This window comes from Hydra viridissima, unplaced genomic scaffold, assembly GCF_058129835.1.
Source record: "Hydra viridissima isolate aposymbiotic clone 2 unplaced genomic scaffold, HvirCarnegie_v1 scaffold_3, whole genome shotgun sequence".
In the NCBI taxonomy this organism is placed as follows: Eukaryota; Metazoa; Cnidaria; class Hydrozoa; order Anthoathecata; family Hydridae; genus Hydra; species Hydra viridissima.
In genome coordinates, this window is record NW_028324302.1 from 7926024 (window position 1) to 7953202 (window position 27179).

At 28.0% G+C, this 27179-nt stretch overlaps 1 protein-coding gene across 4 annotated transcripts; it reads right to left on the reverse strand.

Annotated features, from left to right (window-relative positions):
- Nucleotides 1-775: 775 nt before the first annotated feature.
- LOC145180268 (NADPH oxidase 2-like) lies at nucleotides 776-26627 on the reverse strand. 4 transcript variants are annotated; one of them, XM_090081695.1, is made up of 21 exons: nucleotides 26557-26627; nucleotides 25918-26013; nucleotides 25619-25726; nucleotides 24822-24906; nucleotides 24286-24431; nucleotides 24157-24184; nucleotides 20803-20849; nucleotides 20420-20445; nucleotides 19607-19687; nucleotides 16090-16201; nucleotides 15809-15901; nucleotides 15515-15586; nucleotides 15332-15394; nucleotides 14230-14284; nucleotides 12883-12943; nucleotides 5592-5628; nucleotides 4911-4993; nucleotides 4651-4771; nucleotides 4305-4376; nucleotides 1219-1343; nucleotides 776-1092 (listed from the first exon to the last, which is right to left on the reverse strand). In XM_090081695.1, exons 1-21 carry the CDS (start codon nucleotides 26596-26598, stop codon nucleotides 975-977), a joined length of 1671 nt encoding a protein of 556 aa, XP_089937821.1. In that variant the 5' UTR covers nucleotides 26599-26627; the 3' UTR covers nucleotides 776-974. The 4 variants fall into 4 exon arrangements, with proteins under 4 accessions (XP_089937821.1, XP_089937822.1, XP_089937824.1 ...); XM_090081696.1 differs by having other exon boundaries at nucleotides 24822-24892; nucleotides 26557-26615; XM_090081697.1 differs by lacking the exons at nucleotides 776-1092; nucleotides 1219-1343; nucleotides 4305-4376; ... (2 more) ...; nucleotides 5592-5628; nucleotides 12883-12943 and adding an exon at nucleotides 13831-13978.
- Between the last annotated feature and the right edge of the window lie 552 nt (nucleotides 26628-27179).

The following is a 27179-nucleotide window of genomic DNA, read 5'->3' on the forward strand; positions in this document are numbered from 1 at the left end:
GACACACAGGTGGTGCTTTGTCACCCTTCTGTACAATGAACCTGTCATTACGCCTATTTATCACACAGTCAACACTAAAAAGTTTTCATCTGAGAAAACTTTAACTGTTGACGAAGCATGGCTTTTTAGCTGATTCAGAAGCTTCTTTGATCGTTCCAATCGTAAAGTTTTTAGTCTTTCTGTTAAAAGTTGACATGAAGGTCGGGCCACACTGACTTTTCCAAGTGTTTTTAGAGTTCTTCTGACTGTCTTTTCATCAATATTGTACAATTTTGCTGTCTTTCTGATGGATACAGTAGGATTCTTTTCAACATGCTTTTTAAGCTTTTCTGTGAACTTTTTATCAACTTTTTTATTCACTGGAGATGGCATTTTGGCTCTTTCAGCACTGCCACGTTTTTTCACTTTGTAAAATGTAGTTTTAGATACTCCAGAAACACGAATCACTTCACGTGCAGACAAACCCGCGTGAATCAAATTTAAAACTTCGGTTCTTTTGGCTTCCATTGTAAAACTTTTAACTAAAATGTTTTGTATTCACAATTTTATTAAAATCTAAGACGGTTATTGAACATTAATCAACAAAAACAAATTGCGAAAGTATTTTATTTACATCACAAAACCTAGCCAAAAATTAGTTCGCGAATCGCTGCCGCACCCTGTAAAACAAAGTAGAGAGAACGAGGAGGTGAATGTTTAGACAGGTAGTTGAACCAAGAGTATTGATTTCTACTCCAACTTCATAGTTGATAAGGAGGAAGAAAAGGCGAAAAACTATTTTAGATATATTAAAATATATACTAAAAAAGTGTTCTTTTTTTACAAGAAATAAAAAAATCAAAAAAATATATATTAAAGAAATATAAAAATCTAAAGTTTTAGTGCTTATAAATATTAGAAAAATACCCAACAAAAGTAATGCCGTTTACAATTTCAACTATAATTACAATTTTAAATTAATAGAAAAATTCATTCTAGAAGTTCTCCTTATTATAGTAAAACTTCACTGAGTTGCTGCTATGCTTGTTCGACATTTTATGCAAGACATGCGATAGTGCAACAGGACCACAAAAGAAAACGCCAACTTTCGACCTGCATTTATGATTAATCATAAAATAATAACGAATGATATGCAACTTATCATGTTAACAACATTAAGATAAATCCAAAAGGCAAAAGTTAACGAATGCAAGAGTTTATTTAAAAACACGGAGTTACCCTTTATGAGTAGATGCAATTTGGCTAAAAATATGATCCCAGTTTGGTCTTCCATAGTTTGTTTTTTGTTTTAAACCTGTTATGACGTCTGCAGAGTCTCCTTCATGAAGTACAATGTTTCTTACCTATAAAAATATTATTATGGTTATATTGGATTCTTACCTATAAAATATTAAAATTTGAAATTTACCACTCTTAACATAAATTTACTATTCTTAACATAAATTTACCACTTTTAACGTAAATAAAACTTTAACAAATCTAACCGAAAAGACTTAAATAAAAAAAAACAGAACACGGGCTGTTTCATTGAAACTGTCCGTGTTATGTGCTGCAAGTACCTTATTCATAAGAGTTGAAGTTTTTTATAAACGACATTTTTCAAACTTATTAACTTAATTATACAGTGGTGATCATAAAAATAGCACACCCCATGATATTTTTCTTTTAATTGCATTTCCTAGTGTGTTTTTACATATTTAATTTTAATGGGATTTCTTCTATCTTCCAAGTTTGGGACATACATTATTGTTTGGACGTAAACGTGACAATAAAAACTTTTATCGTCAAATTTTGTTTTCATTTTTACAGTCAATCTGTTCTAGGACAGCGCAGGTGGAAGGCACGTCTTTATATACTGAAATAACTTATAACAGAAATAACAATAAACGACCAATAGAATTAAAAATCACACGTTCTTATTACGCGTCACGTTTTAATCACGTTTTCACCACGTGAATTTTCATCCTTAGCCTCCGTATTTATCCTCATCCATCTTCATCATCATCTTCATTTTTCATCTCCATCCTGCATCTTCGTCATCATCTTTACTCTACTTTATCAATTTTTATATATATATAAATATATAAAAAATAACGACACAAGAAAATGAAGTACAGTATACACATATCATCAGTTGCGCCAGTTACCTACTATTCGTCGTCGTTTACAAGATGCCAGCCTTCGAGGCAGTAAAGCAAAGAAGAAACCCTTTGTTTCAAAACAAAATCGACTAAAGCGATTAAATTTTTCAAAAATGTTCCTAAATAAAAATGTTTCCTTTTAGAAAAACGTTTTATGGATGATGAATCCAAGTTTAACCCTTTCATGCGCTGGGTTGTTGTATAACAACAAATTAAGCTAAGCTTCCCCAATTCAAATGGTGCATTCTAACTGATTGAAAACAATATTATTTTATAAATGAGAGTTGAGAAAGGCTGTAGAAAAAGTCTAATTTAACATTTCATAGTACCACTGTCATTTTGTAGATGATTTTTTATGAGCTAAGTTAGTTACAGAAAAATAATTGGTGCATGAAAGGGTTAATCGCTTCCAGTCTGATGGGAAAGTGTATGTTAGGCGTCGTATGAAGCAAGAAAACAACCCATTGTATTCTCTAAAGACTGTGAAGAACGGTAGGGGTAATATTAAGGTTTGGCGAGTTATATTCTGTCATGCCATCGGTCCCCTGGTCAAAATTGATGGAAATTTGGATCAATACAAAGATACATTACAAAACGTAATGGAGCCGTATACTGATGAGAATTTATGGTACGATATTGGGGTGACTTTACAAAATAAACAAACCTCTAATTTTAATGAGTTTTGGGGGGAATGATGTCAAAGGCTTGTCAACAGTATACCATGAGGATGTGCTGCAGTTACAATTAATAATGGCTGCTCAGCAAAATGCTAATGTTAGTTTTAATGTTTTGAAGTAGACTTTTAAACTATTTTTTTCTTTAATGTTCTATTTCTATGATCACAATGAGGAAAATGTTAGGCATGCTGTTTCTGCCATCACCATTGTATATAAAAAAAGCATGGCTTCACGACTTATATAAAAAAAAGCATGGTTTCACGACTTTCGATCGAAGAGAGAATTCAAATTCTTCTTTTATTTCTTTTATTTACGAATTTTCAAGAGATTAGAAGGTAATTGAAAAATCATTTTGCCACTACGCCACCTCCTAAGAAAACAAAACTAATTTGACAAGTTTAAGGAGACAAGCCGCTCTCGTTTTCATAGCCGCCGAGAGAAATTTAGGGCCCTGGGGAAGTTTTCTTAACAGGCCCTCATTATGATTAATTATATACCCAGGACCACTAGAAGCATGCTCTGGTCATTGAAAATTAAAAATGAAAATTAATTAAATCTTTTAATAATCAAAACTATTTAAATCTTTCAAAAGTTATTTTAAAAAATTATTTGTACACACACGATGCCCCGGGAATCTTCCCCGTCCACCCCACCCCCCCTCCTCTCGGCGGCCATGCTTGTTCTATTGTTACAGAGAAAGCTGTTCAAAACATTAAAGAAATGGTCGAAGAAACCGACGACTTGTCATTTCAGAAGGGCGCTATCGAAATGGGGATAAGCACAAGGAAATATTATTGTGCTATTCAAAAAACAGATTTTCCACCATTTAGACCAAGTATAGTACAAAAGCTAAGTGAAGAAGATTTCGACAAAAGAATGGAGTTTTGTGAGACCATGTTGTCAAAGTTTAAAGAAAGTTTCAACTTACTAATTATTTGATCAGACGAGAGCCAATTCACGCTGAACGGTGTTATCATTGTTGTTATTGGACCCACTCTAATCAACACAAATAAATACCTGGGCCCAACTCAAAAAAAATATAGTAATGGTGTGGTGTAGAAAAACATCAGGTGGTTTAATTGGTTAATACATTTTCGGCCACGGTAATTCATGTCTACAAATGCTTAAAGAGTTTTTATGGCCTCAAGTTCAACAACGTCACATGTACTTTTAACAAAATGAGACATTTGCCTATTATTCTTGTCAAGTATGAAGCTGACTTGATCGAAAATTCCATCGACGATGGATAGGGATTTTCCGATATATTCCCACACGAGGTCCGTTCTCCCGATCTTTCTCCTCAGGCCTTCCTCATTTGGGGGCAAACCTGGCTTTAAAGTGTAAACATGACAGCATAAATTTACATTGACTTAAAAAAAACTAGACTAAAAACTAGACTAAAAAATATCCTATACAATTAGGAGGTTCTAGAGCAGGACAATAAAGTTTTGCAATAAAAAAAAAAAGACAAAGTGACAAAACTTACATCTCCTTTTACCCATCCTTGAGTAAGATAAATATTGTAGTCTAAAAAGTTTGCCACACCGTTGTTTGTCATCTAAAGAAATTAACAAATATCACAAGGCCATAGAAATTAACAAAGAAAAAACTTTTTAATTAAGAATGAAAGTTAAACTTACTAAACAACATCACTTAACAAAAATGCAGAGTAATATGATGCAAAGCAAGACAAAACAACTTTGGTAATTTTTAAGGTCATTTAGTTTAGGTATAGGTAATATAAAAAGATTTTTTAAAAGTTCTGATTGAATTTAGCAACCAAAAACGATAAATATTTCATTTTGATTTAAATAAAATGTTTATAGCCTTACTTGGTCTTCAAGCGATTGCAGCAGGTCTGCAAACCATTCAAATGCATTTGTATCTGGGCATATCCAGTATAAATAAACTTTCTTAATTTTTAAACTAGCGTTACCACACTTGTGTTGATACCTAAAAGTTTACAATACTATTTTAAATTGACCAAAGTTGAATATTACAAGTTATTTGATATATATAAAACAGGATAAATGGATTGCATTCAAGTAGCCTTTAGGAACTTTTCTTCAAAGACTAAAACTAAAAAACGCACCATATACTTTTCAATATGGATGCAAAAGGAGTTATTCCAATCCCAGCTCCAATACACATCACATTTTCATGGTGGAAAACATCCTTTAAAAGGAAAATTCATTTTTTTAACTTTGCCTTCAAAAGAAAAAGTCATTGAAATAAATCAAATTATTATTATTACAAAAATTAATCAAATTAATATAATAATAATTATTATAATAATAATTACAATAAAAATATTATAACTAAAAAATACTATAAATAAGACAAAGAAAAAAAAATTTAGAAAATCTAAAAAATTTTAATGTATAATTCATAATACTCTTATCAAACTATATAGTTTGATAAAATAAAATATTGTAGATACTAACTTACTAACTTAAAAACTAAAAATGAGACATTTTGAGAAAAATGACTGAAGTTAAAAAACCAATGAATATGCTTTTCAATTGAAAAACCATAAAAAAACATGTTAAAAACCCAAGGAAAATAAATCATTTTAAAATATTGCAGTGTTGCACTGGAAAGATGCCCTCATTGTTCAGAATAAACACGAATCTCAAAAAAAACTGGGGCAACAATATGCCATATTCTTATTACAAATGCTTAAAACACTCTCATTTATCAGGTCATTTTATTTATGAAAAATCAAAATCAGATTTACTTCTGATCTGCCTTTGACAAGTAATGATTAACTTACTGTGCTAGCTGTACCAAATGGACCATCAACAGCAAGACTAAAAAAGGGAAATGCAGTAAAGACTTAATTATTAAATATAGTGTTGCAAGGTAACTGTTGGTATTTTATGTCTGTAAAAAGGTATTTTATGTCTGTAACATACTTTTTTTTGTCTTTAAAATTTTTTTATTTCAAAATACTTTTTTTTTTTTAATTAAATTATTTTTGAGTTTTTTTACTATAAGTAATTTTTAAAGTATTTAAAAAAGTCATCATAGCAACACTGTTGTACAAATTAATACAACAAAAATATTTTCATTTTCAGAAATGAACTTGTTTTTTCCTAATAAATTTCACACACTTAATTTAAAAATAACAATTAAATACATTAGTTGGCTCTAGTTTTCATATAAATGGGAAATTTGCATTTTCCAATTACAGGTAATAAGAACGTAATATGCCAAAACTTAAGTATGTATAAACATATATTTTCATTAAATGGTAAATCATATTGGCACCAGTGAATACATTATTGTATTAGAAAAAGTAACGGTCCAGGGCAAAATCACATGTTTTAGGGATATGCCCAGGAACTTTGTTGTTCATGATAGGTAACTAAGAGCCAACCCTGCCCTAAACCCTAATTTCCCCCTTCCTAGAATAACAACTCCTAAAATCAAAAATTTTTTGTTCTATCACAAACTAGGTTATATTAAATTTACAGATTTCATACTTTATCAAAAAATCTCTTTTCATAAAAGATTTCTGGCCTTTCTGAGATTTCTGATTTCACTCCCTGAAATAACTTTAAAAGGTTGTAACTTTTGAATAACAAAAGTTTTTTGATAAAATTTGAAAATTGTTGAGGAATTCTGATCTAGGTTAACAACACAAAAGATTGTTCTAGGGGAGGTTATTAGAGGCTGAATAGGGTTTGCTATAACCACTTTAATACCACAATTAAAAAAAAAAAATTATGGCCCTTTTAGTTAGATTATAACTGATATTTTATATTACAAAAAAAAATTAAAAATTTGTTCATGGGTAGATATTCTCTAAATCAAGCCATGATGGCCAAAAAAGTATTTAAAAAAAAAAAATCAAAACAAAAAAAACAGACATTCCCATAAAATTTGGGAATAGGCATCCTGAAAAATCAAAGAATTCCTTTCCAGATATCAAACTTTTTCCAGTGTGGCTGCAAAGTGACCAATTTTAGGAAAATACAAACAAGGGAAATGGAAAATTTTTGTATGATTGATATTACCAACATTCAACCTGCTTAGCCAATCAAAAAGACATTAATCAGGCAAAGGGCCTTTTAAAAGTAAAAAAATTGTTGATTTTAAAAAACATGAAATTTATGATATTGGGCACAAAGACATACATGGTAATATTTTCAATTGGCCAACTAACAAAAGCAGATGACTGCCCTACAGATATCAAAGAGTAGAATTTGTATATTTTATATTTTGTTTCATTCTTTATTACTATCTTGTTACATTTGCATACCTTTATTTTCAAAAATAAACAGAAGTCCAAAATTATGATTTGTTTTTCTTTGAGGTTAGTGATGGTCATCAAATAACACATATTTTCTTTTTTTAAAAAAAAAATGAGTAAAAGATAAATTACAATATATTGATAGCAATATTAAACTTACTTGCCACCAGGACTACAAAGGCTTTTAAAATAAAATAAAATCTGTAGTAATTTGCTTTAAGTTAAGAAATAGAAAGGTTTTATTTAACTTTTAATCTAATTTTTAACTTATAGATAACATTAATTTTATATTGTGTAGTTTTTGCAAACCATGATTCATTTAATGTCACTGACATGAATGTTATATACGGTTCATTTGTCATGCAACAGACAAATAAACTTATCACTTTTAAAAAGTTCACAGATCACAGATGGGGCAATAGAAATCTCCATTTGTTTTTACAGCACTAAGTGATGGAGATTTATCTATCAGGTACATAAAAACTGCTTTATATTTGTTCATTGCCTTTGCAGTTTTTTTTTATTAAACCTAAATTGATGTGTAATGGAGATATTATAGCCTTAATCTATTAGTTTAATCCCTGCAATGTCTGCAATAGCAGCATAATCTCTTTTGATTTAGTGGAATTTTTGTGCAGAATACTTTTTTGCATAGGAAGCTTCACTCATCTGGATTATAGTTTAAGCTCTTGCAAACAGCAGGATAATGGGATAGTGGAACAATGGGATAGTGGAACAATGGGATAGCGAGAACAGTGGGATCCTAGTCAGAGGAGGAATAAGATTTTTTAATGACCATGGTGTAGAAATGTACAATCATCATTTGGTAGGAGATTCAACTGCTGCAGACTTGAACCTTATATTTCTGCTTTGTTTTTTGATCTGATAAGAGATCTGGAAGATTCAGATCTCTATTAGGTCATTCAATTCATTTATGTTATGAGATGCGATTCAGTGGATGTGGATCGGAGATAATTCAGGTTATGTGAAACTCACTACAAGCTTCAGGAGGCTTTTTCTCACTAGACTCAATTACAAAAGTTTCAAGTGCTTTTTAAATCAGTAGTCCTTCTTTAAGAGTGACTGAAGATTGCTGATAGAATTTTTGGTTACAGAAAAAGCTTTTTTTTCTTAGTAAGACTTTTGTCATTTGGAGGTATAAAAATAACAACCATACAAAAATAACAATTTGCAACCTGAGTGCTTATTTGTTGGAACTCCAAATTTGTAAAAAATCAAGATAACCTTAAAGCAGTCATTGTAGCATTGAAATCATTACATTTTTATTGTTAATTTATGTATCAATGTGTCTAGTACGTTTAAAATGAGAATTCATTTTGTTCTATCTTCTCTTTTAGAAGTTGTTTTATCATGCTTATTTGTTATAACTCTGGAACAGCCAATCAAATAGAGCAGAAAAAGAACAACAAATATTATATTTACAAACAGGAAAAATTATTTAATTTTTATTTGTTCTTCAAAAAAAAAATACAGATTCTAACCAATCAGCCAGCTGACTTTTTATATGGTAACATTTTCAAGATAGCAGACTACAAAACTGCACAAAATGTCTTGTCTTTTAATTCAATAATGTAAGTCTAATTGTGATTATTTTGTTTATATATTATAAAAAAATTGTTTGAAACATTTATCATAAATAAAATTTTTTTTAATATAATAATGGTTGAGCAATATTTAATATTACAAGAGTGAACATTACTCAAACATTTTTTTTGAAGATACAGATCTTCAAATACAAATCAAATTTATGTTATATTTTTTCAGTAATAGAAAAACAAAAAGAACTCGAAAACAGACAAGCAATCCTGATATGTGGAAAAGGATTTCCATAAAGAGAAAAAGAGTCTGGATAATCTTATATAAATTCAAAAGGGTTAAAAATTGAAGAAAAAAAATCTATTGAAGTTGATTTGTTCAAATTACATATTTTCTCGCAAACCAAAAATTACACCAGAACTGTTTCAGATAAAATAGCAAAAGAAAATATTCTTATCAATATTTTTTGGAAATTGATTATTCACAGAGTTTGTAAAAAATTTTTTTTATTGGTTTTTTTTATAGGAATTCTAAGCACTTCACAAGCAAGAAAGCATTATTTTCACAATAAATCTAATAAATCCAATAAATCTAATAAATCTAATAAATCTAATAAATCCAATAAATCTAATAAATCTAATAAATCTAATAAATCTAATAAATCTAATAAATCCAATAAATCTAATAAATCTAATAAATCTAATAAATCTAATAAATCTAATAAATCTAATAAATCTAAATACAGGTTAAATCCAGTTGAAAGGAAAAAGGGAAAGCACATAAAGTTTAAATTGGCACAAAAATTTTTGGATGAAGTTCCTACTGACATAAATTTTTTTCGTTGTATTGAATCTCATTATTGCAGAAGCACCACTCAAAAAGAATATCTCAAAAATAAATTGAATTTATCATTAATATATGACTTAAGGCATGCTATCGGAAAAATCTGCCCACCTTTTGCGGTGTGGTAAAGCTAGTTAACAGTCGTTTTTTGAAATTATTTTTTTGTGTGTGGTAGTGTTTGTATAATAGAACATTTTGGCAGAAAAAAATTATTAAAAATATTATTTAGTTTCAAAATGTCAACCGAGCAAACTAAACAAAAATTTTTGATTGTGGACAAACACTTAAAAAATCCAATTTTATCGAATAGAAAGTTGGCGAAATCATTAAAAATATCAAGAAGAACTGTAGATACTGTTCTTAAACGGTTTACAGAACAGAAAACTATTCAGAGAAAACAAGGAAGTGGTTGAAAAAAACGCACAGCAAATCCTAGAGCTTTCGAACGGTTATAGACTTCATTGGAAGAACATCCTGATTGGTCTGATAGATATCGAGCAAAAAAACTGAAGGTTTCCAATTTTTTTGTACACAAATGTCAACAGAAACTTGGATATCAAAGTTTTAAAGTAGTTAAAATGCCAAATCGAAACAATAAACAAAATTCAACCGAAAAGAGTCGAGCTCAAAGTTGTATGACAACTTGTTAACAAAACATAATGGATGCGTTTGATGGATGACGAAACTTATGTTAAAATGGATTTTAAACAAATTCCTGGGCAGTGCTAGTATGCTTCTAAAATAAGAGGAAATGTGAGTGATGAATACAAGTATGTAATGACTGATAAATTTTCGAAAAAATTGATGATTTAGCAGGCACTTTGCTCTTGCGGCAAAAAATCGCCAATTCATGTTTGTTTGGGCACAATGAAATCTTCGGAATACGTAAAATATTGTCTTTCTTGTATAAAACGACTAATTAAAGCTCAGAGAAGTACTTCAGTATTGTTTTGGCCTGATTTAGCCACAATACATTACTCAAAAGATGCTTAAAAGTTTTACGACGATAATGGAGTGATGTTGGTTCCGAAAAAGATAAATCCTCCAAACTGCCCAGAATTACGTCCTATTGAAAAATATTGGGCCATCATAAAAAAGAAATTGAAATTAAGTGGAAAAACAGTAAAATCAGCTACAGATTTGAAGAAAAAATGGGATTACGCTGCTAAAACTTACAAAAATCACTCTGTCCAGAAACTTATGGGAGGCATCAAAAAGAAAGTCAGAATTTTCTGTAAAACTTAGTTTTTTTTTTGTTTTTTCCCTATTAATATGTAATCTTTACAGTCTTAATTTTTCAGAAATATATTGATTTAAATATACATTTAAACTTTCTTACGTCCTTTTTTGATCAAGAAAGGTGGGCAGATTTTTCCGATAGCATGCCTTACATACTGAGCATTGTGCAAAAAAAAAGGAATTCCATCTGTCAAGCAACTTAAGTATAGAGAAGTATTTAATACTGAGTTTAATATAGGTTTTCTAAGACCAAAATCAGATCAATGTGACTGCTGTGAGAAAAATAAAATGAGTATGGAGAAAGGATTTACCACCTTAGAGTATAAAAAACAAATTGAGCATTACTTATTTTTTAAGACCAATTCCTATCAAAAATTCCTATCAAAAAGGAAGATGAAAAGTTGTTTTTTATTTTGATATGGAAAATGTTATTCAGCTTTCAAGAGAAAATATATATAATTTCTTTTGTAAAAGAAATTTATATATTTTTTAAAACTCACTTTTCATAATTCAATAAATAAAAAAGTTCACTCTTGTGTGTGGAGTGATTATACTGATGTTAGAAATGTTAATTGTGTTGCATCAGTCTTTGTAAAAGTTTTGAGGCAATATGTTTTTGAACATCCTAATGTAACAGAAACTATCCTTTGGTCTGACTTATGTGTACCGCAAAATATAATTCAATACTTACTTTTGCAAGAAAACACACAGGTTAAAACAATTACACTAAAATTTTTTTGATAATTGTTATAGTTGATAATACTCATAGTTGTATTGAAAAAAATTTAGAAAGAAATGAGGTGTTTAGCCCAGCTAGCTTAATTTGTGCATTAAAACACAAGAAGAAAGCCCTAACTCTACATACTATAGCTGAGATAAGCAGATACTTTTAAACTTGAAAAATTATCAAAGACTGAATTTTTTGAAGATATCTTTTAAGCCAAACAGCTGAAATACCATTCAAATCTGCCATATATCATAACATACAAAGAATGTCACTCACACTGAACCAGACTTATTTGTGTATTTTGAGAAAAAGAAAGGACATCTCCATCTCCAGTGTCTCATTATTAAAAGCATCAATACCTCTAACCAAAAAAAAAAAGCAAACGACATAAAATCAATGCTCTGTTTTATGCCTGCAATTGACTGTACCTTTTATGAAACAATCTTTAAATAAAAACTAAATTCAACATTTCTTTAATTTTTACTGAAACTGATATTTTTTGATTAAATAATCTTTGATTTTTGCTATATGATTTTCTGTTGAAATTATTTAATGTTTTTTGTGTACAGTTTAATACCCACTTTCATAATAAAAACAGTAAGAATGCCAAGGGTTGGGGCTCCACCCTGTTTGTTAAAATTTATTCTTGTTGGGAGAGGGGGAGGGGGAGTAAGTAGCAATGTTTGCTTTATCATTGATTTTATTAATTTGTGAAGACACTTTATTGAATAAGTAATTTATAACAAGGTTTGCTCTATTTATTCTTTGTTATCTAATTTACGAAGTATTTCACTAAGTTTGCAGTTTTATGATGTAAAATTTACATCAAAAAGCTGCAAACTTAGTGAAATACTTCGTAAATTTCATCGCAATTTCTGTTCCTTGAGATAAAATAAATAAGAATTGTTTTATACAATAATTTTTGAATAATTTTATCTCCTAATCAATTAATTTCAAATTTTAAGACTAACTTTGATATAAATTCTTTATTTATTACTATGAAAGAATATGATTACCATCTCTTTCAAGTAACGTTTGTTTGAAATTTTAAAAAGATAAGTGACAAGTCTCTATTCACACAAAACACAGCATGTGTAGTATCTGACCTTATTTTAAATTTTGTAATTAACTTTCACAAATAAATTATTGGTACACTTTTGTAAATTTCAGAAGGAATTCAAACAAAATTTGTCCTGGCTCATTTTTTTTGTATCACCACCACCACCACCACCACCACCACCACCACCACCACCACCACCACCACCACCACCACCACCACCACCACCACCATCATCATCATCATTGTCGTCATCAAAATTAATCCCAAAGAAACATGAAATAACTATTTGACATAAAGGGGAGGGGGGGGTTTAAATTGAGACTAACAAAAACGACTGTTCAGTAAACAAGCATAGTTCAAGTAAGACAAAAATATTTATCTACCTTGGTATCTTTGAAGTATCCACATTATCAGAACTTCCTTCACAAAACTTAGCAAGGGCCTCTTTAACATAAACAAAAAAGTGTCAAAAAACGATATGATTAATACTTAATAGAATTTATACTATTACATTTTATATTAATACATATTTTTTAATGTTATACAGCTAGCGTAAAATTTTTGCGGACTTCTGAATTAGTTTCATGAATTTGTAACACGCGCCAATATTTCTTGTTTCTGTCAATATTATCATGGATTTTAAGGTCGTCGTGTGTCTGGCAGCTGTACACTGGTGTTTTAAAGACATATGCAATATTAATTAGTTTAGTGTCTAGTGAGATTTTAGAAAATAGAAAATTTACAATGTGAGGTGAAGAGTTAACAGACCTGCAAAAAGCCCAAATAATCGTTTGGCTTGGAGAAAAAGTTCCTATCAAAATAATAATGAAGCGTACAAAAATTTCAAAAACTAGTTTTTTAAAATTCTTGCGTAAGCTAAAAATTATCCCCTTTTGGAGTAACTCCTCAAACAAAAAGCATACTGGTAGGTCTAGATTAACTACTAAGGGCACTGATTAAAAGAGAGGTGATCAAGAATCCCCAATTAACTGCCGCAGAATTGAAAAAAAAAAACACATGCCCGTCATTGTGGCTGTTATGGTTAAGAAAAAAACTGTATTTTCTTGTAGGTATAAGCATTGGAGAGCAGAACAATGGTCTATTGCCATATGGTTGGATGAAAGCAATTTTTCAGTGATAAGTAGGCATAGAATATGAGTGCATCACCCACTGTGGTTCTAACCAATTCAATCCCAAATACACCCAAAAAACTGTGAAACATAGAACGCATGTAATGGTTTGGGGTTGCCTTAGTGGCAAACAGGGCAGAAAAACACTATACTTTCTTCCTAAAAAAAAAAAAAATAAATTATGTCTGTTACATAAGGTGTTAAAAACAAAAACTTCTGTACCCTTTTGAAATTCATCATGCAACTTTTTTTATACAAGATGGCGCACATTGCCATACATTAAAACAATCAATCACATAGTTCTTGAGCAAAGGAATTAATGTTGGAGAAGCCCAGCAACAGTAGAGATCTCAATCCAATAGAAAACATTTTAAAATGGTACTTAAGAACAAAGGTTTTATGACAAAATATCAAATAAACCCTAAAATTAAACATTTTTAGTTTCGTTTAATCTGCATTTTTTTATCAAAAAAAGAAAAAAAGAAAATAAAGTCAGATATCCACAAAATTTCTGTGCCAGCTGTATTTTTTTAATTAGAGATTAAATAAAAACAGTGAAATTTTATCAAACTTAAAAAACAAAAACAGGTTTTTAACTACCAGTCCAATCTCCTGCTTGGCGTATATGAACACTAAAGAAACCTTCTTCAGGACACTGAAATTAAATAGAGAAAAGAACCATCTTAAAATACTTACGAAAACTTAACAAAGCAAGTGAAAACTTATTAAACTTTTACATAAAAGTATTTTTAACTGTAACAATGTTTAGAGTTTTAAAACATTTATGACTCATAAGCAAGAACACAAGAAATTTTTTGTAAAGGAGGAACATTAACAGAACTTTCTAAACAATATGCTCCTATCCTACACCATTAACCCTTTGCACTCTGTTCAGGGGTGGGCTGGAGCCGGCTCGCACGAGCCAGTTGTTAAAATTTTTGAAACTCAGAAAGCCGCTTGTTAAATTAACCCTAAAACCAAAAATAAGCCATTTTAATTGTATGTTTATGCAAAATAAATATTTAATATATATTTTAATAATTTCAATAAATATTTTGTCTAGTTATTTTGTACAATAAATGTTTTGTTTTGTTATATATATTTCATACTGTACAAAAATTAATGAAGACAATGTACGCATTTGCCGTTTTTTTTTAAGATAATAGCAAGCTGGTTGTTCAAAATTTGGCAGCCCACCCCTGACTCTGTTGGCATGATAAATATGTCAATAATAAATATATCGAAATTAGAAATTCTTTTGTAACTTTACTTAGATAAATTAACTTATACATACTTCTAATCATTTGAATATCCAATTGCATGATATCTTTTTTTATTTACTTTTAATTAGATTTAATTCAGAATCTACCATTTTTACTTGAAATTGCAACAAGTACACTAGTGCTACAGGTATATCTAACAAAAAAAACATCCTGAGTGCAAAGGATTAACTTTAACCTGTACCTCTTCACTTCACCCATTTCACCCAAATAGTATATTTCTAAAACCTAATGCTCCTATCATCACTATATCATACATGCTAAATTTTAATTTTTTTTGTCAACATTTAGCAAACTCACATTACTTTAAAAATTAGAATTTTTGAAAACAAACATGTTAAAACAACTAAAGTTTCCATTAAATTTCATTAAAAAAAAAAAACAGTAAATAAATAAATTTATTAACTTTAAACATTACTTACTGAAGTTAAAGTAAATGGATGCCATTCAAGTTGAGATATACTTGGACAATGAAGAAAAATGTACTAAAAATAATTATTTTTCAGTGTATTTTTTACTACTAAAAAAGATTAATTAGGCTATAAACAACAAATAAAAACAATGAAGAAAACAAGCTCACTATAAAAATCATCAAAGAAAAGTACCTGACCAGCAGATGCTTTAAACCCAGGTTTTCTTAGCTGAAATTCAATGACTCTGGATGGATGCTTTACAACCTAAATAGAAAGTAGAGCAAAAATAACAGCTTATTAAGCATCATTCTAATAATACAAGAAGTTCTTACTAGAATCCATTTTAAAAAAATCTAGAAATTTTATCTTACTTAAAAATCAACAAGGTAATGTATGCATATTTTAACTCAAGAGCTATAAATCTGCATAAATACAGTTATAAAAAATTTTAACATGGTGCCAACAACATTTAAATAATTGTGATACTTTTTTAACTTCACAAGTTTGAAATGAACGATAGAAACGCACACATCGCTCAATTAGATATAAAAACATTGGTCCAACAATCCATTTCCATGTCTAGTAAAAAAACTTTACATAAACTAAAATGAAAAAAACTGATTAAAAAAATTGGAAACAAAAATCCCATAGAAATTCTTTGCAAGTTATATTTAAAATATTCCAAAGCTTTTATAAATAAGTAATTAAGTAAAAATAATTTTTTAAATGTAAAATATAACATTTATTGAGTCAAAACAATAAGACACCTGAGGACCCTTTGATGAAAATTGTGGACGTATTGGACAACTAGCCCAAAGATCTTTAGCGCATGTTTCTGGGTTATGTTTATCAACGTTGTTTTGTGAACGAATTAATTCACTAAATAAATAAAATATATATAATAGGTTATGCCAATTTTACGCCAGCTTATTGCATAATGATGCAGTAGTTGGAGGTAATTGAACTATGATATCTCACAAAATTTCAATAACTTTGGTAGAAAAATCGTTTGTGGAATTAAAGCTAAAGATAATTTTGATTGCACAAAATATGCTGTAAAAAGCACTGTAAACGGAAATTTAAATTTTCAATTGTGAGAATATGTTATGTAAATTTCTATATACTATTTTTATCATCTATAATTCTAAATTTATAAAAGCTGTTTATCTAATTGGTAAATTTTGAAACATCATATAAATGGGAATAATATCTTTTTGACATAAGTGAATTATAGAGATATTATCTTTTTGACATAAATGCAAAAACATCATCATATAAATAGAAATAATATATTTTTAATATAAATGCATGATGCAGTCGTGTTGATTCTCAAACCTATAAGCATAATGGGATGCTTCCAATACTAGTTTAACAATTTGCTCTACACATGAAATATTTTGGCTTAACAGAATTGTCAATGAAATATTGATTTTCTTGAATTGAAAAATGTTGCATGGTAGGAGGTTCTATAACATCTGCAGAAGTTACAGAACCTCCTATCAATCAACTCATTCCAGTAATTGGCATTAAAATTTATCTCTACAATATTTTAAAATTTATTTTGTTGACTGGCCATGTTTATTCTGTAAGTATAAAATTTTGATCAATACTGCGTTATGATTGTCTTAATTAAATAATTTTAAAAGACACATTTGTCTAAGAGTCAGTTTTAACTTTGGATTGTAGACTAGTTTTTTTTAAAGCTGGCTTGGTTTATTACCTTTTGTATATAAACAGAGAATGCAAATAGCTAGAGTTAGCCACTTTGTATGGTTGAGTGGACCAATTTTATAAGTAGTCCATCAGCAATTATCAGCAACTTGACCAGACCCTATTTAATGGCAATACTCAAATAAAAGTCTTTAATCACTACTAAGTTCTTTCAGTACTTCTTCTGGAATATACTCATTAAATACTAGAAGGCTGCTTAAACTTCCTGGTCCAGTTGCCATACCACCTAATTTTTTTAAAAGAGCTCTTAAAGGAAGTTTGTTTTGATGTAGCGAACTTCCAGTGAGAGTTTTCTTTTTAATAATATCTTTATCAAAATAGGTTATCAATTTGCGTGTACTTAAAATATTTCAATAAGGTTACAATAAGTTTACCTCAGTTTTAGATGAATTGGTAGTTTCTTCAGATGACTTTGTATGTTGTATGAGAGATTCTGCATCATCAACTCCCATTTGAGTTGTTGTTGCTAATAATTAATCCTCTCATTTCTTTTCAAAGCTATTCTAGAAGAAAGTTGATGTGCTCTTTTTGAACCAGTTATTTGCCTCTGATCTCAAAGATAAACTATACCTTCAAGAGGTACTTTCGCTTTTTGAGAGCAAATACATAAAATATGTTCTTCTGAGCAATTTGCTTTATTACACAACACTTTTCTATTACTGCAAAAAAAGATATCTTATGGGCAAAAACAAGCATAAATATTGGAAAACTAATACAAATTTGTATCTAGATTTTTTTAGGAACTTGTTCTACCATCCTTGCAATTAACATTTTTCAAGAGAATGAGATGATCTTTTACTTTTTTAGCAACAGATTTTTTAGTTGCTAGAGGTTGATTAGGATTCACTGCAGCCCAAATTCATTTGAAATTACTTTTAATTTGCTCATTTACAACTTTGTTCTGCTCAGTTGGCTTTAATGAATAAGATAATAGTGTACTGAATAACCTGTCTGAATAATTCACATTGGACCACCTCCATACTTCTTTTCACTTTTTTTTCTGTGTAATAACTGCAACTATAACCTTCGACATGTTTGTTTTGTTGATAATATTTTTAATTCTTGTTGAAATTTTTATGTTTACTATTTTATAGCTATCTGTTTATTTATTTTATAACCATCAAATATATTGGCAGCTGTAATACTTTTTTTAGCTCCCTTTTGTTTGTTATGGAGATCACGATTAAAATAATTTAAAAAGTTGAATTTTATTATTCAAAATATTGGTATTTTTGCTTCCTTTTGCAGTTTAGCTTTTCTTTTAAACAATCATGCCCCAAAAAATTAGACTTAAATTTAATTTATTATGGGTGGGGCACAGTGAATCAGGATACAGTGAATCGGTTTATTCACTGTGTCCTATTAATGACCTTAAAGATTAAATTCATGCATTTTTAACAAACTAGCGAAGTATTTTTAACAAACTAAAACAAATTTATCAGTTTCAAATTATGAGATATTGTTATAATCATTATCTTTTAAACAGCTGTTAAATATATGAATATAATAAATATATATTTGGAGTAGCTTCTTTAATTTCATGAAGTAACAAAAATTTTGAATAAAGTATTATTTCATTATGGTTTTATAATATTTGATGTGTATATTATTTTGAGAAAATAGTTTAACAAAATACTGCCCACATAATTTCATAGTTGGTTGCACAACTACTTTGATGCAATTCTACTTTTTTTATTGCCAAATCAAGTTTTTCTTTAAATATTAACACTGTTTCCAGTGATGGTGAAATTTCCCCCTTTTAAACTATTTTCAGTTGTTTAAGCCATTTTCCATATTTTCCAAGTACATCAACAATTTTTATGGAACCATATTCCTATTGATTGAAATTTTTTGCTCCAATAAAGGACACAGTATCTGTATAAATTGTACATCTAACCACTTTTTTTAAAAAAAGTCTCATTTAGTTCTTTGCTAAAGGGTGTAAGGATTAACTGATAAAGCATGAATTTTTACATGATATTGGCAATAGTACTGTAATTATTTCTAACAATATTTAAAATTCTGGTTCTGAAAAGACTATCTCAGACTTGATATCAATCAAAGTCTTATGTATACAAGTTGTTATTTCATAAAATCTCTCCAAATTATCAAGAGCCTGTTCAAATGGAGAATTCAAAACTCCTTCAAGTCATTTTTGGTATGCTTTTAAAGAATACAATTTTTTGATGGCACTCCTTTAATCATAGGAACTATTTGTCATACTTAAGTGATAATTAAGGTTTTTTAAGTGATATAGTGACCTTGAGTATTGATTTTCATTAATTATTATTTTGAAACCTTGATTCCCCTTGTTATCTGAATCTTCTTCAACAGAATTAATTTACTGTATCACAATTAAATTTCTTCTTCAACTTTTCTTTTTTTCTACTACTTTTAGTTAATTGTATGATGTAAGCCACGACTAGTGATGTACATGTAACATAATGTAATGTAATGCATGTATATACACATAATACTTTCTGAAAGTTAAAACCTTGGGTGAAAAACCTTTCTTACAATTACAACTCATAAAGACTACTCAATGAAACTTACCCAAAACCATGAAAAAGTAGTCCAATAAAAAAGATCACAAACAAGTGATGAGTAAACCAAAATACTTCAAAGTAAGAGCGCCTAGGGAAATAGGAAAAAAAATATTAAGAAATATGATATGAATAATATAAATAATAATAAGAAAAAAGAAATTATAAATAGAAAATGATTATTGAAAAATATGATATGAAGATAATATGAAGAAATGTAAAACTTAATTTTCAAAAACTCTTTCTTATGACCTCTAAAAATTTTAAACTCTATTTTAAATATTTATATAAAAGCTAATTGCTATAAATATTTATATAAGAGCTAATTGCTATAAATATTTATATAAAAGCTAATTGCTATAAATTATCTAATTTGATATTTTGTTCCTACTACTAAAACAAATAAAATTTTATGCAGACCACCTTTTCTTATACTTTGAAACCTTTAAACTATTATTGTATTAATTATTATAAACTATTATTGTATTAAATGTTATAAACTATTATTGTATTAATTGTTAAAAACTATTATTGTATTTTTTATTATAAACTATTATTGTATTAATTATTATAAACTATTATTGCATTAACTATTATAAACTATTATTGTATTAAATATTATAAACTATTCTTGTATTAATTATTATAAACTATTATTGTGTTATTGTTATTATCAATTTATCATTTTGGTTATTTTAAATGGTTTAAAACTCTAAAATATTTAGATGATGCATAAAAACCTTGTTACATTTTTCAAAACCTATATTACTTAATTATAGAGCTATGATTAATCTGTGATTTATTTTGTATGTTCTTAAATTACCTTATGAACTCAGTTGATGAGGATACCTAAAAAAAAATTTCAAACCTAATTTTACATATATTAATCTGTTATATATTTTAGATATATCAATCTGTTATATATTATATAGCAGGTTGATGTATTTAAAATATATAACAAATTGATATATGACATATATAACAGGTTGATATAAAAATATAGAAATGACAATTTTAAAATTTTAAAAATGAAAATAGTAAAGCAAATTAAAAAAAGAAGTTTTCTAAAAAGTTATTAACGACTTCTATATTGGCTAAAGCAGCTTTTTAAGTCAGAGTTTTAAAACCTGATGATATGCATGTATTGCATGCATGTTAAATTCAGAAAAACTGTTTTTATTTAAATGTCATAACATAAAAACCTACCATCACTAAAAGAGCTACTGTAATAATTATGCCTGTTATTCCAGCATCTAAACAATAATTATGCTTGTTATTCCAGTGTCTAAACAAGAATTCCAATATATCAGTGCATTTTTTTACATTAGAATGTATTTTTTTACATTAGAATGTATTGAGTAAAATGAAAAATTATTTTTAATTCTTAAGGATTAAACTACATCTACTTGAGAATTGATTCTTGTAGGGGAACTTTGATCCTAACTTTTTTCCAATGGTATTTTAGATTTAAGATATGAATTTTTTAACTTTTTTAAACTTTATACAATACACAGTAAAGCCAGCAACAAGTCTTGTATGGCACCTTTTTTATACAATACCTTTCTGTTGTTGAAAAACAGAACTTTTCTCCCAACAGAACTCATACCTAATCAATTAAAAGGTTGATTGTTATCATTTTTAAAAACCATTTTAACTTTAATAAACTTTGCCAAAAGTCAAGAGCTTACATTTTTATTACCCAAACTTTAAGAGTTGAAAAATAAGGTGACAATAAATTGATCAACACAAACAAAAATGCTATTGAAAACTTACTAAAATTAAATTAAGGTACTATCATATATTTTTAGATAAAAAATATATTTAAAAAATGTTTTTAATCAAAATTGATAACTCTCTGTTAACTCTTAAACATCAAAAAAAATATTTTAATATTTTAATTTTATCACCAGATATTAAACACAACCATATAAACACAACTAATCACAACCATATAATCACAACCATGTAATCACAACCAGTTACCGCTGTTACTGAGAAAATTTTATTTTCTTATTATCCAAAATTATTTTCCTTGATAATTAAAACAACACATAATATTTGAAATAACTTTGCTATTTAATTTTGTATTTAAGGGTTGATTTGAGTGAAATTCAGCTAGAATGTTCTAGAAATTAGTTAAAAATATTTCTACAACAAACGCACACAAATGTGGGAAATTACAGCAATTTTCTTTAATTTTGATGTCTCAAGCAACACTTGCTATCCTGGAATATCTAGAAATTATGGATTGAATATTGTTTTCCTTAAAACTTTTTGGTAAAAGAGCTGTTATGCAAGACTTGTAACAGAAAAAAGTAACATTTCTGAAAATTACAGAAACAGGTCATTTTTGTTTTTAACATGCTTGTATGTGTTCCACTGTGAACCAGAGAGACCCCTTGATTTTATGTCGTGTCGCTTGATTCAAACCTTTATCATTAGTTTAGTATTAATGTATATGGTTCATTTAAAAATATCTTTTAAATTTGGTTTGCATTCTAAGGTTTGAAAAATCAATTTTTAAGTTTTAAAATATATATTTAACATGTATAACCAAGTTAGACTCTTTTTACAATAAAGTCATTTGTTGATTTCACAATTATTTTAAGATTTTATTGTAGGTATTACTATCAGCAGCCTTTTCAGTTTGATTAGGTTTTTCAAAAATATAATGGGAGCAAATTGGTTTTCTTTTTTTTGCTCCCCTTACTTTTTGCACAATCTTGTGCCAGATTATAAAATATACATATCTAAATCAAAAGTTATTCTTAAGACTTAGAGCTTGCGCAAGCTTGAACAGTATTGCAGAACAAGTCATTAGTAATGTTTATAAAAAAAATTGTGGCTATGAAAATAGCCATTTTGACAGTATTATAGTCTCTGTCCTGAACTTGTTGACTTCTTTTTGTTTCTCAGACTGCATGTCTTAACTAATGTTGAGTTAAATTCTTCTTCCATTCAAATTAACTACAAAGTTTTCATGCAGATTTACTACAGTACTTAAGAACTATTGTTTACAGCAGAAGAGGAACAAGTCTCAGACATGTTTCCTATCTGCAGTAAAAGTAAAATTTAAACTGTTGCCATGTCTATAAAAATGATGGCAGATGTTCCCTTTTGGTAGTAAACAGTGTGTCTGCCCATTTAGAACTGATTTGTGCTAAAAAAATGAATTTGTGAATTTTGAGGACTTGTTGCTTTTCTGCAGTTAGCGGTTCACATAGTGTTGCATGTTAGATTCTTGGAGTTATTTTCCATATTTTACTTTTTTTTATACTATATTATTTCTATATTATCTATACTATTGTTATTACTATATTATATTTTCCATACTATATTATTTTCCATACTATAATATTTCCCATACTATAATATTTTCCATACTATATTATTTTCCATACTATAATATTTCCCATATTTTATATATTATTTAGACTTCCAAGAGTTCTTAGCTTTCCACATTCTTCATTTTCTCAACTCTTCACGTAACAGGCAAGCTCTTTTTCCTGCATGGCCTGACAGACCAAGCACAGCATTGGTACAGTTCAAATCAAATGCTTCAAAAAACTTGACATCTTGCAAATTGTACTTCCATTTGCATGAAAGACATTGATTATAACTTTCAAAAAAAATTCTCCACTATCCATATAAAATTCATATTATTGCTTAACATTATGAAAGATGATGTCTCTTGAACATACACAAGATCCTTTGAAACCTTTTCCTCTTCACTGTCTAGGAAATCTATCTGTAAAAATATTTTTGTATGTGTAGCCATCACAAATTCTACCATTACACATCAATCCTGGTGGAAGATCTCTCTCTTTCTCTTTACATATAATATATCTATACAAAATGTAAAAACATTCTAAAAGAGCACTTTTGTGATTAATATTTATGAATTACCTTTTCTACATGTATAAAATATGATATGGATTCCTAAAGATCATTTAATTTGCCAAAAATATTAGTTCTAGAGCAGTCTTATTCTCTAATCCTTTATGAGGAGCAGATATTAACTGTTTGGTTTGTGTTAATGATATTCAATTCACCTTGTTAGCAGGACAACCAACAGTTGCAACCAATCGGTTTCCACCAGTTAAAAAAGAAAAAATTACCATTTGATATAAGACCCCTAATTATTTTGGGAGATTTTAGCTTTAAGCTTATATTTTTAATTACCGACAATCTCAAATGCGTCATTAAGACGACTTTTTTTTACAGATTTTTTAGAAACTTTTTAAGCATTTATTTAAGGCTTACAATCATCATTTTTAATGTTAACACATAATTTTGAATTCAAAGATTTTTTTTAACGATCAGTATAAACTAATACTAAACTAATAATAAAGGTTTTGATTGAGTTACATAACATAAAACCTGGCAGTCTCTCTGGTTTACAGTGGTTCATATTTGCTTTTTACACACACACATTAATTAATACATAAGCTTTTTCGCTCATATTTCAGATCTATTAAATAGATCTTCTTGCGTTGTCTAATTACATTTCTAATCTCTGAAATCTAGAAAACAAACAGTACTTAAGTAATATAAATCTACCTGTTCTTAACAACTCAATGACAGGGTTCTAAAAACAAATAATCCTCAATTTGATTTTCAAATTATAAAACAATCTAATAGTTTTTCAATTCTTCAGGTCAACATAAGTTTTAATGAGCCAATACTTACTAGATTTGCATTACGAATAGGATTAAGACGAGATTGATTAACTATTTTATCATCTAAATTGTTCAAAAACGTAGTAAGTTTATCACCAGATTGCCAACTTGATACCAATGTTTCAAAATTGAACACATGTGCGCAAACATGTAAAGCTAAAAAGTTTAATTATACACAAATTGACATTTTTGTATAACTTTGTTTACAAAAACTTTTCACTTAAGAATACAAAATAAATACCAGTATTTTTATTAGATAAAATTATGCAAATATAAAAATAGTTGCAAATAGTTACAAATTCCGAACATCAGAAGATTAGTTAAAATTCACAACAAATTAAAAACAAATACCAAAAAATTAATTTAAATGAAAGATCTTTTGTTTGCTGTTAATAGGTAATTTCCACATTGGCAATACTGAGACCAGTTTAATAAATTTTTTTGCGCTTTGAGCTGAAGATTAATAAGCTCTTTTATCACTTTTATAAGGTGAAAATTAAAGCCTTATTTACTTAATTAAATTAGACATGAAGTTGATTACTTTACCTGTTGCAAAGCATATCATGTATGCTATAATCCTATGGAAAGTAATATTCTTATCCATAACTCGACCAACACTGCGAGGAAGAAACTTAAAAAATAATTAAACTTTAACAATATTAAAAAACACATTAAAAAAAGCAATCATGATGAGTTAAATCCTAAACTTTTTTACTACTTCAACTTATTAAGCTAAATTTAAAACTAATTATAATGATAACAAATAAAAAACAAAAACTAAATGACCTACTTTTAGTTTTTCCATTTTCTATATTTAATGAAACTTATCTGTACATAAGGCTGTTATGTAAGCTAAAATTTTTAATTTATGTTTCTGTTAAAAAAGTACTGCTAGAAAAGCATTTTACTTGCATTTAGCTTGTGAATTATCAAAAATTAATACTTAGGCAGAATGATATCAAACAGGCGAATACTTGTTAAAAACTAGAAGCTATAATTTTAATCACTTAGAAACTTTTTAACATTAAGAAAATTTCAAAAACAAAAACTTATTAAAAAGAATTTGTTAATAAACATTTCTATGAAAATTTTGTTTGGTTTTCCAGTTGGAATAATTGTAAATTATAAACTTTGACTGATGCATTTTTTACAGTAAATAATGACTTTTATGGATAATTGCATCAAACACATTTATCAAATATACTAAATTCTCCTAGACACATCTGCCAAATACTGACAACTTCTAAATACTGCCTTTCATTTATATTCTACATTATGAATTAAAAGAAATTAAAAACATTTTTTAAGAGTAACTAAATTAAAAGCAAACAGATGAATCTTACAGGTAATTCTCTTATGAATGAGAGCAAGTTTCTGCAAACAGGCAACAAAATAAGCATGCAGTTGAAATTCAACATTGCAGCAGATCCACGAGCAACTGGAAGACCTTCCTAAATGATGTAAATTGAGTTAACTGAAAGCTATTCTCTAAGTAAAATAAACAAGTTTAGCAAACCGACATTTTCAAGATTTCTCCAGTTAAAGCTTTGAGTTTACATGAGCAGAAAAATTAAGATGTATAAAGTTTTAAAGAAGAAAAATATCAGAAAACTTTCAAAAAGTTTTCAATTTTATTTTTTACTTTTATGATGTATTTAAGATAGTAATATTCTTCATTTCGATCAAACTGAAAGTAACTGATCAAAAACAACATCAGATTCAGACCAATCCAAATCACCTAAAACAGTAATAACTATAAAAATCAAATAATAAACAAATGTTTATGGACAAAATTATTATCCAAAAAATTGGTTCACTAAAAAGAGGACATGGTTAAACTGACTGTAAAAACACGAGTTCTATGGAAAACTGAAATCTCCTAATCAATTTTCAAATGTAAAAAAAAAAACTACAGCACTCTTGTGCAAGGTATGACTGAGTTTAACAATCATGCTATGAAGATTTAGTTGAATCCTTAGATCACACCAATCAATGTTTAGCATTATGAAATAATCTGATATAAAATTGTAATATAAATTTGAGTCTGATGCAATAATAATGTCTCTGTACTTGTTAAAGCAGTATTTTGATTTAAATCTGATTAATTAGTTGCTTAAGAGACATTTTTAAAAACATTTGTTATTCATATTTGAAACTTCTAATACAAATACACTTAAAATATTTAATTGAAGCATTTGCTATGAATCCAGATACAGCAGAGATATGATGAGTAGTAATTGTTTATGATTAAAATTAATACTAGGCTTTTTAAGCTTCTTACCAGTACAAAATATTTAGGAAACTCATTTACAATCCAGCCCATACTGTCAGTTTTTTGCTGGAAAAAAAAATTTTTTTTAATGTTTACATGAGAGAAAAAAAAACTAAAAGAGCAATATTTACAAGTTTTTACAATATTTACAAAATTATACAAGAGCAATATTTATACTATATAATTTGATTCTAAATTGTTATTCTACTGTTTAAACCTGTACTAAATTTTCTGCACAGATTATCTTATCCTATTAATGCACATATTTCATTCCTACTTTTACATAAGAAACTCAGAAAAAAACTGCCTAAAACTGACTAGTTAATCAAATATCCAAATCTTTGTAAAAGGTATACAATAATTTTTGTATAACAAAAACTGCATACAACTGCACTGTTAATAGCTGAGCAGATATAGAGAAATGACCTTTCAAATTTAATTAGAAAATGTGCTGAAGGAATGTTTGAAGGAATTATTATTATTACTATTATTATCATTATTATTATTATTATTATTATTATTATTATTATTATTATTATTATTATTATTATTATTGTTATTGTTATTGTTATTGTTATTGTTATTGTTATTGTTATTGTTATTATTATTATTATTATTATTATTATTATTAT

Bases quoted from the DNA above. Each gene is read 5' to 3' on its own strand.
- LOC145180268 (XM_090081695.1), bottom strand. From the start codon at position 26,598: ATGGGCTGGATTGTAAATGAGTTTCCTAAATATTTTGTACTG. The intron at 5,629-12,882 runs GTAGATAAATAT...TCCCTTTTTTAG, and splicing joins GATACTTCAAAGATACCAAG to TCTTGCTGTTGATGGTCCAT. The intron at 1,344-4,304 runs GTAAGTTTTGTC...ATATTTTTATAG, and splicing joins AAGGATGGGTAAAAGGAGAT to GTAAGAAACATTGTACTTCA.